This window comes from Kryptolebias marmoratus, linkage group LG6 (genome assembly GCF_001649575.2).
Source record: "Kryptolebias marmoratus isolate JLee-2015 linkage group LG6, ASM164957v2, whole genome shotgun sequence".
Classification (NCBI taxonomy): Eukaryota; Metazoa; Chordata; class Actinopteri; order Cyprinodontiformes; family Rivulidae; genus Kryptolebias; species Kryptolebias marmoratus.
The window spans coordinates 14584652-14597063 of NC_051435.1; the positions used below are offsets into that span (position 1 = coordinate 14584652).

The 12412-nt window shown below is 38.8% G+C and overlaps 2 protein-coding genes across 3 annotated transcripts; both read left to right on the forward strand.

Annotated features, from left to right (window-relative positions):
• Positions 1-406: 406 nt before the first annotated feature.
• Positions 407-5863, forward strand: abhd13 (abhydrolase domain containing 13). Its single transcript, XM_017410131.3, has 2 exons — positions 407-604; positions 2032-5863. The coding sequence occupies exon 2, from the start codon at positions 2066-2068 to the stop codon at positions 3119-3121; it is 1056 nt and encodes a 351-aa protein (XP_017265620.1). The 5' UTR covers positions 407-604; positions 2032-2065; the 3' UTR covers positions 3122-5863.
• A 2816-nt stretch (positions 5864-8679) lies between these two features.
• Positions 8680-12060, forward strand: tnfsf13b (TNF superfamily member 13b). Of its 2 annotated transcripts, none has more exons than XM_017410206.3 (6): positions 8680-9289; positions 9376-9502; positions 10519-10575; positions 10742-10866; positions 11128-11278; positions 11461-12060. In XM_017410206.3, the coding sequence occupies exons 1-6, from the start codon at positions 9068-9070 to the stop codon at positions 11571-11573; spliced, it is 795 nt and encodes a 264-aa protein (XP_017265695.1). In that variant the 5' UTR covers positions 8680-9067; the 3' UTR covers positions 11574-12060. The 2 variants fall into 2 exon arrangements, with proteins under 2 accessions (XP_017265695.1, XP_017265696.1); XM_017410207.3 differs by having other exon boundaries at positions 8681-9289; positions 9397-9502.
• The last annotated feature ends 352 nt before the right edge of the window (positions 12061-12412 follow it).

The following is a 12412-nucleotide window of genomic DNA, read 5'->3' on the forward strand; positions in this document are numbered from 1 at the left end:
AGCTGATTTGTTAAGGCTTTTGTCAACATTAAATATCACACAAATTACAAAAAAAATGCAATTATAGTTTGCCTTTGTCGCAAAACCGCTTTAGTTATCCCTCATAACCATGAAGTATTTTTAAACTAGAGTTAAGATTGATTTTGTAAGCTCCAGAAACAATAGTCTATCGGATAGCGCCACCTGGTGGGTAGATTTAGAACAGCACGCAATTATATTTACACTATTTTGGTGATTAAATAACTTGAAAAAAAACTTAACCTGTTGTTTAGTATATCAACTAGTGTAGCATCTATCTGCATTTTCAGTTACTGTAGTGTTTATTTGGTGTTATGACGCGCTATATAAATAAATGTAAGCTTACCGTAAATTTCCCGGAACTGATTTTCTGATGCTGAACTTTGCACGGAATGAAGGAGTGGTTACACTTGGAATGCTAACCTGTGTAGCTAGCCTCACCGGTTGTAGCTGTCATTCAGTTGCCTCTTTGCAAGAACTACAGTTTTGTTTACCAGTGCGGAGCTGAATGACAGTAACTGTGCTGTCCATGTGCCATTGTTCGGTAAACAATTCCACCAGCTGAGACGCTAAAAATGAGAGAAAGGTGAGTAACTGGCTCCCAAGGCAACCCTTTAATGGAATAGCTAGGTGGCTAAAGTGAAAGCTAGATTTAACGGTGCTAGCACTAGCAGGCAGTGGGCTAACGTCAGTTTCTGTTGGACTTCGCACTTCTAATAAGCACAATCTCGGCTGAGCTGACGGCTCGTCGTGACTGACCAAAAATACAACTTAATTATGACTTCCGTGAATTTGATATTTGACCAGCTACTTGTGAAAGCTATCCTAACTGCAGTTTCTTTTTTTTTTTGTCGGACAGGCACCAGCTTTTATCATCTCTTCCTTGTGGGTGGGGTCGAGACATTCCTATATTCATGTTCTATTTACAGCATGCATGTAGTTACGCTATGGTTAACTTATCACAGTGTATGTTGTTTAAACCTGACCACGACGCTATCTGCTTGTTAGATGCAGAACGGGGAGGATTGTCACTGACACTAAAAGAAATAAGCTGTACTCCCCGACGTTTGAGAATGTTTGTGTGGGTAAAATCGAGGCTTGGCGTTTTTTTGCATGAGGGGACATTTTACATAATGCTTTATTTAATAACTGCGTTGTATCTGCTTTTAAAAGAATGTGAGTGCAGTTTCTTTTCGGCATTCCACAAACCTAAGGGCATCCTCTGAACCGAGTGTTGTTTTTTTCAGTCATTATTCATAAGCACTTTTTTTCTTCAGAGCTGGTAAAGTAAATCCAGTAAATTCAGAAGACTGATCATTTCGCCTATTTTAACCAAACAGAAGAAAAAATTCACATGACAGCGTTTCCAGTATGTGCACCCTCATCATGGAGTCAGCTGTTTCTATTTAAGTGCTTCAGCTCTAATGTTTTATTAAGTGAATTTTGGGGTACATCTATATAAGCTGTGTTTTGATTTAGTTCAACACATTACGACTGTTTGAGCTATTTGCACGATCTCACCATGCATGTTTAATAAAGGAACTTTTTAAAACAAATCTCTCAGAGTTTGGTTTAGACTGGTATGTTTTACAGCAAAATGGTGTGAAAAGATTGGTTGTTTAAAAAGATTCAACAGTCATAGTTATTTATATTTTATTATTTTAGAACTTTCAAATCCCCAATATTTTGTTAGTTCCTCCCAAAAACAGGGAAACATTTGTTGCAATGTCTTTTTTTAAAATTCTTAATAATTTGTAATTTACTTGCATTGGCTTTAAATATCCCAGACCATTGGACTGACTCTATAGTGTCAGTTCGCTTAGTTTCTTTTAATTTCATAGTTATAAATTACTCAAAAATAATAAACATTTGCTACATTACCAGAGAGATTTTCTGTATTTCACTTCTTTTTTTTTTCCAAGACCAATTGTTTCTGTGGGAGGATTTTTTTTTATGAATAACGTTTGTTTTTACTGCATCTATATTCTGTTATTTGTTTTCTGTTTTTTGCAGATTGTGTGTTTTGTGACTCAGCTCTCGTGCAGCCATGGAGAAACCCTGGAGGCTGTGGGGGGCAATGGAGCGTTGCACTCTGACTCTGGTGTCCTGGTCCTGGGGTGCCTGCCGGGTCTCCCTTTTGGCCCTCATCCTCACTTTCCACCTATATGGAGGCTTTTTCCTCCTCGCTCTCATCCTAGCATCTGTGGCGGGCATCCTCTATAAGTTTCAGGATGTTCTCCTGTACTTCCCCGACCAGCCCTCCTCCTCTCGCCTTTATGTTCCGATGCCAACGGGGATTCCTCACGAGAATGTGTACATTCGCACCAAAGACGGTGTGAAGCTCAACCTCATCTTGCTTCGTTACACGGGAGGGGATGCACTTCCTGGAGTCACTTCTGGCAATCAAAGCAGTCCCACTTCCTCTGCTCCACCTACAATCCTTTATTTCCACGGGAACGCGGGTAATATTGGTCACAGGGTGCCAAACGCTCTTCTGATGCTCGTTAATTTAAAAGCAAATGTAGTGCTGGTGGACTACCGTGGCTATGGAAAAAGTGAGGGAGAGCCCAGTGAGGATGGGCTGTACCTGGACGCCGAGGCCACATTGGACTATGTTATGACCCGGCCTGACCTGGACAAGACAAAGGTGGTACTCTTCGGTCGCTCGTTAGGAGGTGCTGTGGCTGTTCGCTTGGCATCAGTCAACCCTCACCGCGTCGCAGCCATTATCGTCGAGAACACCTTCCTCAGCATCCCCCACATGGCTGCAACACTCTTCTCCTTTTTGCCCATGCGTCTGCTGCCCTTTTGGTGCTACAGGAATCAGTTCCTGTCCTATCGACACGTGGCGTTGTGCCGCATGCCGTCGCTGTTCGTGTCGGGTCTGTCGGACCAACTCATCCCGCCAGTTATGATGAAACAACTCTACGAGCTGTCTCCCGCACGGACTAAACGCCTGGCGATCTTTCCAGAAGGCACGCACAACGACACGTGGCAGTGTCAGGGCTACTTCTCTGCTTTGGAGCAGTTCATGAAAGATCTGCTGAAGAGCCATGCTCACGACGAAGGCGCTCAGCCCTCAGCTAGTGTCACCATTATCTGATCAAACAGTCAAACGTGGCTGTGTCTGCAAAGTGTGGATGTAGTGGAGGGACTTCACTGATGCGTGGAAAGAATGTATGTTTTGTATGTTTTCGTTTGGGTTTTATTTGATTTCACTCTTTCTACCTTTCTGTAAATTTAATACGCTAAAAATATTTTCACAATTTCAAGTGTGGAAGAGATGGTATCAGCATCCTTCTGGGTTTTTGTTGCGTGCGTGTTGCAGTTCCGAATGCATGTATTTACGACCTTTTATGAATGAAGCCAGAGCCTACATGCTCATGCCACAAAACGTGTCACATTCACAGGATTCTGTGCTTCGAATCAGTTCACATTACTCCAAATCAGTCGATCAGTCTTATAATATTGTAACCGTCAAAGGGCCAGTAATATTTGAGGTAAAATTGAATATTACTCAAATGAAAATAACATGTAACAGTGTATGATTTTGTACATTAAAATAATATTTAGAGGTGTACTGTAAATATCGATAGCTTTGTTAATATATTGCACTTTTTTTTTGTTCAGGTTTATTCGCCAGTTTCATTACGTGAGCTAAAATTTTCTAAGCAATACATCAAAGAGGGTAAGGATGATCTTTATTTCCCTTCTTTTTGGACAACAAACACTGTCATGTATGTGCTGCAGCTTGGCATCTTGAGCCATTCTTGTTCTAAAATTTATGCTCACCTTTAAATTTTGTCTGCCACATTTGGAAGAAATTGTTGCATATTTATGTTCAGATTGCTAAAATTGGGTGGTCAGATGAAGTACGAGAATTCGAAAAATAACCCTTTTTTTTAAACGTTTTTATTTCCTGTTAAATCTACATCTGTATTGAGATTAGAAAAAAAAGCTACAAGTTTCTCTCCCCCAGCTCCGCATCACGTTAAAATGCAACTAGCACACAGAGGAGTTATTTTTAAATGAGCCGTAGTTGTTACTAAGCAACTTTGAAATCTACTGTTTCATAAAGAGGATTATTCACAAACTGGTTCTGATTTATTCAGGTCTGTTTTCATCCAGTGCTATAATATAAGTCTGTCTGCAGAAAGAGTTCATAGTCGCTGCAACCCCTTTGACTCTGCTGATCACTGGGTAGATCCACTGGAGGGAATTAGGACAAAACTCACAGCTTTTGTTTTGTGGAACTTATGATAAAACAGTGATAAAAGGCTGTTTTATGAATATATCTGTTGACAGAAAAGATGTTATTCCTTTCTGCTGCAGCGGGCAAATTCCTAAAATGAAAATTTTAAAAATTATACTTCAAAACGTAGCAGTTTAAGTCAGACAGCTTGTGTTTGTTACAGCTGGACATTTGGTTTGTAAACAAAAGAGGACTTTAAATTTTATTTTCCATCTTTTACGCACTTGTCACTCTGAGAAAACCTTCCACGAGTGGCCAGTCCTCATTCGTCCACCTCTCATAATCACTATATGCTAACATTAATGTTGTATTAAGACATTTTAAGAAAGAAAAAATGTAAAAAACCTGTCGAGTTACAATGAATAAAGTGTGAGAGTTTTTGATCGAATGTTATGATTTATAAGCTGTTATCTTTATCGTTGTAATTGTTAATTGGAGGATTCTGTTTCCCCCTCGTGCTTCTCTGGCAGAATGGTTATTGTCACTTGGGGAGGGGGGGTGGGAGCATTTAATGAGCTAATTACCCTTTCCTGCATGTCTTCCAGAGACAGAGCAAAGCCTGGTGATTAAAACACTATTGTCTGCTCTTTGCTTTTTTAAATGCAGCACGCTGCACTGCAGTGGTTTGAAAGCCATTTGAATTCATTCAACAGATTTCAGCCATATTAGACTTAAAAGAAAAAGAACACGTCGGCTCCGAAAAGATAAAATTTGTCTCATTTTCATTACAACTTGAAACGGTCTTGAAGCCACTATGAATGTAAAAGGTGGTCTTAAATCTCCATGCGTTATTACAAAAGAATGTGTAATCAGTGATGCTTATTTCTTCCATTGCTGTGACTTTTTCCACTGATTACCCCCCAAACAGTTTCAGACCTTTTGTTTTTGTAACATAATAAATCCACATGCTGAGTTCAACTATGTAAATATTCACTCATTTGTTCCACCGATATGGTTTTATGAATTTCTGCTGTTGATTGAAATTGCACAATCTTTACAATTCATGAAAAAAAAAAATAACAAAAGAGAAAAACAGGGAACAAGACATTTAGGAACATGTCTTTCACTTGGTGTCCTTGATTCATACAAGTATTGTTTTGAAACAAATTAAATGAGTTTTTTCGTCCTCGCCAAATGTGTTGCTACCGTTTGAACACAATGGCAATGAACTGAAACAGAAAAGAAAAACTGAATGTCTTTTTAAATATGAAACAAAAACTAATGCACTGTGGATCATATTGTCATGTTCATATGAACCCAGTTGAAAATGTTGGTATTTCAGATTTATGGGTTGCTTTTGTTTTCTCAGGCTCACATGTGATGACATGGAGTCGCCTGTAGTGTGCACGGTGTTGAAATACTTTGCGTACAAATTTAATGACTTAAACCATAAATCCTCCGAAGATTCACTGAAGGGCTGTCTGCCCAAAGAGACATGTGAATGAGCTGTTTTTAAATCATTGGTACTGTTTTTTTTTTCCATTTCAGAGTTTCTTTTCTATTTCAAATCTCTGTCGACTTCTTTTGTAAGCACACATTTTCACTTTCTATTTTCTGTATTGGTAACATGCAATAAATTGATACATCCTTTCATATTGGCTTGTTCTGTTGCTCGCTGTAATCACTGGTTTTTTAAACAATGGCTCCGTAATAGTGACTGACCACGGTTTCAGGAAAGCTGGGAAGTTTTCAAAAACGCAACGCAAAAAAAAAATCACAAATCTGTAATTTGATTAGTTGTTTGTACCAGTTGTCAAGAAAACACAAAATACTAAAGAATGATTCATAATGACTAAATTCTTTGTTTAAAAAATGTCTAAACAAATCTAGAATTTGATGCCAGCAATTAAAATTAGAGGACATGTTTACCACATTGAGGTTAACTGTTACACAACCTTTTTCTTTTATGCTTTTAAAATCATTGCAACCGGGATATGAAGAAATAGTATCAATTTTTTGAAGTGGGGTTCTGTGGAAAAGTGAATATTTCGTAAATAGCTGTTTGAATGACTGAAACTGAGGTTTCAGGACATCCTTGTAAAAGAGATTTATGATCTCAATGAATTTCTTTCCTGGTAAAGGTTTAATAAAAAAAATACTATGATTTTTTTAGGATTGGAGTTGTTTTAAGACAGCTTTGATCCACTTCATTCTTATACTTGCTAAGACTGGCCGTTTGCTTGCCATTCCATCAGAACCAGCGGTGTGTATTACAGCTGGACACCATGCAGGATTCCTGAAGTTGAAGCTAAATAGGAACAAAGTCCCCACAGGTTGGTCCCAGTACAGGTTTTAAGCCCTCGTGTTGATGGACTTGTGACCTGTCCAAGGTGCACCCCGCCTCCCACCCAGTGACCGCTGGAGCTCCCTGCAACCTGGAAAGGAAAAAGCAGGTAAAAGAAAATGAATGGATGAATGGAGGAAAGGGCATGTGACTCCATGATTGAATGCAGGGGAGTAAGTGGACCTTAAAATTCTGCATCACGAGAAAACCTGGTCCTGCTGGCTTCAATTCCCAACAACAAGAAAAACCTGGGTTATTTGTTCGAGTATTTTAAAACGTGTTGATGGTCAGAACTAATCTCAAACTGAAGTCATCCAGAAACTTAGGCTGCCTACAGACATCTTTTCACAGAACTAGTTAAAATGCCTGAACTATGGTTTTAACTGCTGTATTTTTACAAGAGGAATTTGTGTCCATATTTCACTTTTTTGTGTTGTCTGACTCCTCTTCATTGTAAACCTTACGTCTGCTGTATGAGACAAATATGTCATAAGTACTCAACTATAGTACTTGAGTAAAAGTATTGATACTCATGGTCAAATCTTACTCAACTACAAGTAAAAGTTGCTCGGTCAAAAATGTACTCAAGTTAAAGTACTGAAGTACTCACTTTTGAAAATACTGAAGTATTCAAAAGTACATGCATTTAAAAGTACTTAAGTATTCACAAGTACAAATTAAATGTTCTAATATCAGTATGTTGCTGTATAATTTTCAGAGTAATTTTGCAGAACCTTGTAACTTTCAGAAACCACCTGATGTATTGACGCGTAGAATCACTCTGCTACAACTTCTACACCACCTGGAAAGAATGTCAGCATAAAAATGCCACACAAAATAAGGATTTTTTTTTTGCATAAAAACACACCAAACCAGAGAGTCTTGATTCTCCTCCCACTTTCACCATGGAATAAAGTTTTAAGGTTGAATCTATTACCACGAAGTAACGACTAGCTTCCTAGAAAGGTAGTGGAGTGAAAGTTATAAGTTCCCCCCCAAAAAAATTACTCACGTAAAGTAAAGATTCTCAAAAAATGTACTTAAGTACAGTAATCAAGTAAATGTACTCTGTTACTGTCCACCACTGGTCGTAATGTATGTGTCAAAGCTGTCGCTCTGGGTCTAATATAAAGCTACGCTGTAGTAACGTGTGCAGAATGAAATTGGATTTTTCCTGCTAATAGAACTGGAGATCTTCTCGCCACAGTCACCACTGTACCTTCAGGAGATAACAGCATGGATCCTTGCTTTCACTTTTGGGTCATATTTTCACAAGGACCAGCTGAATCCTGGACTTGTCTGACCTCAGGACACATGTCCACTGTCTTCCTGTCCACCTGAGATGACCTCATATTCAGAGTACTCAGCAGTGTTTCTGTGCAGAAATGATTTATGGTTTCCTTGTTGCGCGATTCGGTTTCAGCGGGGAGTTGTGTTGAGTGACTTTAGTTTTGAAAGGTATTTCACAGCTTGTGGCTTTATCGACCACAGAGTTATGACAGATTCTCAGGCAGAGCCAACTGAGAGTTTAAAGATAATATTCCTCCAGCAGTGGAAGAATATTACACCTCACAGTCCTTTCACAATAGTATGCACTCTTGGTGTTTGAAAGAGAAGCTCTTTGCTAATTTAAACCAATTTGTTTAGGCTAATTGATGAATTTTTGATTTATTGCTTTCCTTTTCTATCTATGCATCCTTTTTTGTGTGTTACTTGCATTAAAAATACAATTATGTTTTATAAATGCAAACATTTCTGCTACTTTTAGGACACTGGAAAACCTTCCTGAGTCAAGTTTGCTAAATTAGGGCTGAAAGAAAAATCAAATTATGGATTTGTCATTGTACAGCATTTTTTTTAGAACAACTTCTCTTAGAAATGGTTTATATAATCTGTGTAAATAAACAGCACGTCACCTTTTTTAATTCTCGGAATTACAGTTTGTTTTGCCTGGTTGTGATGTTGCTTGACGATGAAGTAAGTTTGGCACTTCCTTGTTTTAGGCAAATCTAGCCGTTATTATTAATATCTATCCTTTTAGTTTGTTTTAACTAATTTTTCTTTTTTTTTCCTTTTTTTTTTTGTAAACCGTATATAAGGCTTACATGAATGGTTTGTCGTGTGGAAAAGATGAGGTGTGTTTGATGAGAAGAGATGGTTTAGAGGTCTCGCAGGGCTGCTGGTAGGACAGGAAGCTGTTAGTGTGGTTAGCTGAGAGGAACAATAGAGGGGAAGCTGTTTTGTCCTTTTTTTTTCTTTTTTACATCTACTGCGCACTCTCTCAGACTTGATCTCTGAGCAACCGAAAGACAGAAACGAGAGTTAAGGAACTCACTCTTTGGAGAAGGGTAGAAAGCTCCGGTAAGGTCTGAGGCTCTTGGGGGGAAAACTTGAGGACAGAAGAAAAACTCCACTATCCCACGTTTGTGAAAAGAAAAGTGAATCAGGAGTTCAGGCATGAGACCCGTCATGCTGCCAGTGTGAGCTTTTTAAGGATTTATCATTCCCACGTGATGTCAGTTTTAGCAGGCATGAAGTCAGGAACCGGACTGGACACAGGTGAAAAGAGGCTATCCTGGCCAGTTTTCCTGCTGACTCTAGCCGCTGTCACCTCCTCTTTTCTGTCAGCTTTGTCCTTGTACGAATTGGTGGCTCTCAGAGCTGATGTAGAGGTGCTCAAATCAGACATCAGTCGCAGGAGAGAAGAAGGACAAGAGGCCAGTCAAAGAGGTCAGGTGAGTAAACACTCATCTCTACAGATATGACCTGAAACAACCCATCAAACACAAGAGATATTGTACTTCCCATTATGTTTTTTAAGGAGTGCGTCATGTCTGTGCAGACTGAAAATATCAGTAGCAGGAGACGCATCCAAGAGCCTCCGAGCTCTCAACATGCCGTCACCCAAATAAGGATAAGGAGAACGCTGTCAGAGGCAGAGAGGTTAGGTAAGGCCCGTGTTAACGTTAGACAAGTTGTGTTTGTATATTTTGTTCCTTTGCCTTTACCCGAACTTTTGGATTACCAGCAAAAAGAGCGATGCATTTGAGCACATGTATTTGGCTGTTTCTCTTGGTCGGTTGTCAATTGCAACACTCAGAGAAAACCATTTGTTTTCTTCTAAAACACACTTGCCTTGAAACACTGTCCACTTCAAACAAACTTACAGCCAAATCAGAATACCTTCTCTGTTTTAGAGATAACCACTCAAAAAGAAAGAAATCCCCTGTGGTAAAGCTATTGAATTATAGAACTTTATTGATTGTAGGAAAATACACATTTTAACAATTCAAGATTCCCACTGCTCTTTAGTGCTGATGCAAAAGGGTTTTGCTGCGATGAAAAGTAGTTGAGTGCATTTACTTAAAAAGAAAGGTTCTGAACAATTAATAACTTACCTGCTGTGGATACAGTAACCCTTTAAAGGCTGTAACACTCCTGGTGCAGCATGGGACCCTTCCACCAGGAATATCATTATATTTCGATCAAAAAAACATGTTGTAATGTAAAACTGACAGTAGTGTAAAGGTTGATAAAATAGAGTTTGAATAAACCACTATGATTTATTTTTTTATATTGTAGTTGCTTGAATAAACTCTATTTCTCTAAAGTGAGTTTGTTAAAAGAGCTACCTACAGCAGGTATGATGTTTTTTGTTCTTTTTTTTACAGAACTCCATTAAAAACATGGTAACTATTCTGTTTAAAAACAATGCGCTCATATTTTATCGAAGTATTTTAACTTGACGGTTCAACATTTCAGAGAAAATATTGTTCTCTTCCACTAAATCTGATTACTTGAACTAAACCTAAAATTAAGTTGTGATGCAACAGACATTATTTAGAATGATACTGTTTTTCTTGTAACTGTAGTTCCCTACATGGCATTCAAAGGAACCAAAACTTTTTTTTTGGTTAAATAAAGGATCTGAGTGCAAAGACATAACTCTTTGGTATTTTCCCAGCTTCTCAGTCCTGCCTCCAGCTGTTGGCAAACAACAGCAGAAAAACTTTCAGCAAAGGTACAGTGTGTGCGTCTTTTCTATACAGTACATTTCTCTGTGTGTGTGTGAGCTCTCTTTGTCTCTAAATACCCAGAGATCAAACGCAACATATGTTCAGCTTTGATTTTAAAGAAACATTTTAGTTTTTGGTGCTTTTTTAATTAGATGTTTTATCTTTGGTCAGATCTTCCCTCTGGCCAATACACCGGTATCCCCTGGCAGGTTGGACTGAAGAAAGGCTCTGCTCTGGAGGCAGATGGTGACCGGATTGTAGTCAAAGAGGAGGGCTTCTACTTTGTGTACAGTCAGGTGGGTTGGTTTGCTGTCATGGCATTACTTTCCCACTGGGGGCTGCTGCTACTCTATTAGCAAATATCTAGATTTTTTTTTCCTCTTCGCTCCACACATTGTGCTGGGAAAAGGTTGGGCTGAATCTTTACATGAATTTGGTTTTTGACCTTGAAAAAAATGTCAGCTAAAAATGGACAGAATGCAAAATGTGCATGTATCATTAAATAAAGCAAATGCTCCGACAATGCTCCGATCCATTGTGATTCTGATTGTGTGCAGGTCTACTACATGGACAGCACCTTTACAATGGGCCATTTGGTGATCCGATGGAAGAAGTATGTTGTGGGAAATGAGGAACCGGATGTGCATCTGTTCCGCTGCATCCAGAGCATGAACCCTAAATACGCGTTCAACACCTGCTACACAGGAGGTGAGCCTGTGTTACCAAGTTTGCCCAGCAATGTCAAACCATTAAGCATCACCTGCTAATGAGAAGCATGTCTATGTCTGTGGAATGATTCCACATGTGTGTCAGTAGCTGAAGGGATTGGATTTTTTTTTCTTTGTCTTTGTTATGCGGAAAAAAACAACCTAATCATTTGAATTCCTCAGGGATTGTGAAGCTGGAGAGAGGAGACTTCTTGGAGCTTCTGATCCCCCGCTCTGTGGCCAACATTTCCCTGGAAGGAGATTCCACCTTTCTGGGTGCTTTCAAACTGGCTTAAAGTGTGTCATTTTACACTGGAGTAAATAATGTTGTTGCATGAAAGAAACTGGCATACGGTTGGAGGAGAGGAAGCAGCGCAGCAGTTCTGGTGGTCTTGAGAGGAAAATACAGGAAGCAGATATTTCTCAGTTGACAGAATGACAAGACTGTGTCTCTAATCTTATATTCCCTGCACGTGAAATAAACAATACAGTGAGATTTTTAGCTTCAGATATTCATTTGCATCACTTTTTTAGGTCAAAGTACTGCTAAAATCACCATAATCAACTTATTTTCTCCATTTAACCGCAAAGTAAACTTTTTTGCAATATAAATGAGTGTTATAATCTGACATATTAAGCAGCATTGCCTCGTCACTGAAACTATTATTTCTCACAGTATTTATGCTTTGTGCAACATGATGTCTTTATTTCAAAGTTTCTCTTTATATATCTATCCAGTGTAAGAATTTAGATGCAATAAAGTGACAATTCCTGCAAAAGAGATTTTGGGTGGAGATTGTTCTTTCATAATTGGCCTAAAAAGAAAAAAAAAGATTAATTTTGTGTGTGACAGAACATCAAGAAACGTCAAGATAAGGTTCAGCAGGAACTGAGAAAATCAAACTCAACCAGCATATTTTTAGCTTCAAGGAAAACTGCAGGCGGATGTTGTCAGCATTTTCAAAGAAGCTGATCAATACCTCCGCCATATCTGAGGATTCTGGAGAAACTGTAGGCTCTCATCAACAAACCCTACTTAGATGTATAGGAAGGCTGCAATGTGAGTGTTGCAAAAAGTGCAATCTTTACTGAGGAGTACTAAAAATCCAAGCCAGGTGCGCTGATTAGCTAATTA

What these genes read in the sequence shown, in the direction of transcription:
- abhd13 (XM_017410131.3), top strand. Translation starts at nt 2,066, where the DNA reads ATGGAGAAACCCTGGAGGCTGTGGGGGGCAATGGAGCGTTGCACTCTG.
- tnfsf13b (XM_017410206.3), top strand. Translation starts at nt 9,068, where the DNA reads ATGTCAGTTTTAGCAGGCATGAAGTCAGGAACCGGACTGGACACAGGT. An exon ending in CAGAAAAACTTTCAGCAAAG is followed by an intron (nt 10,576 to 10,741) that starts GTACAGTGTGTG and finishes ATCTTTGGTCAG; the next exon opens with ATCTTCCCTCTGGCCAATAC. An exon ending in CAACACCTGCTACACAGGAG is followed by an intron (nt 11,279 to 11,460) that starts GTGAGCCTGTGT and finishes TGAATTCCTCAG; the next exon opens with GGATTGTGAAGCTGGAGAGA.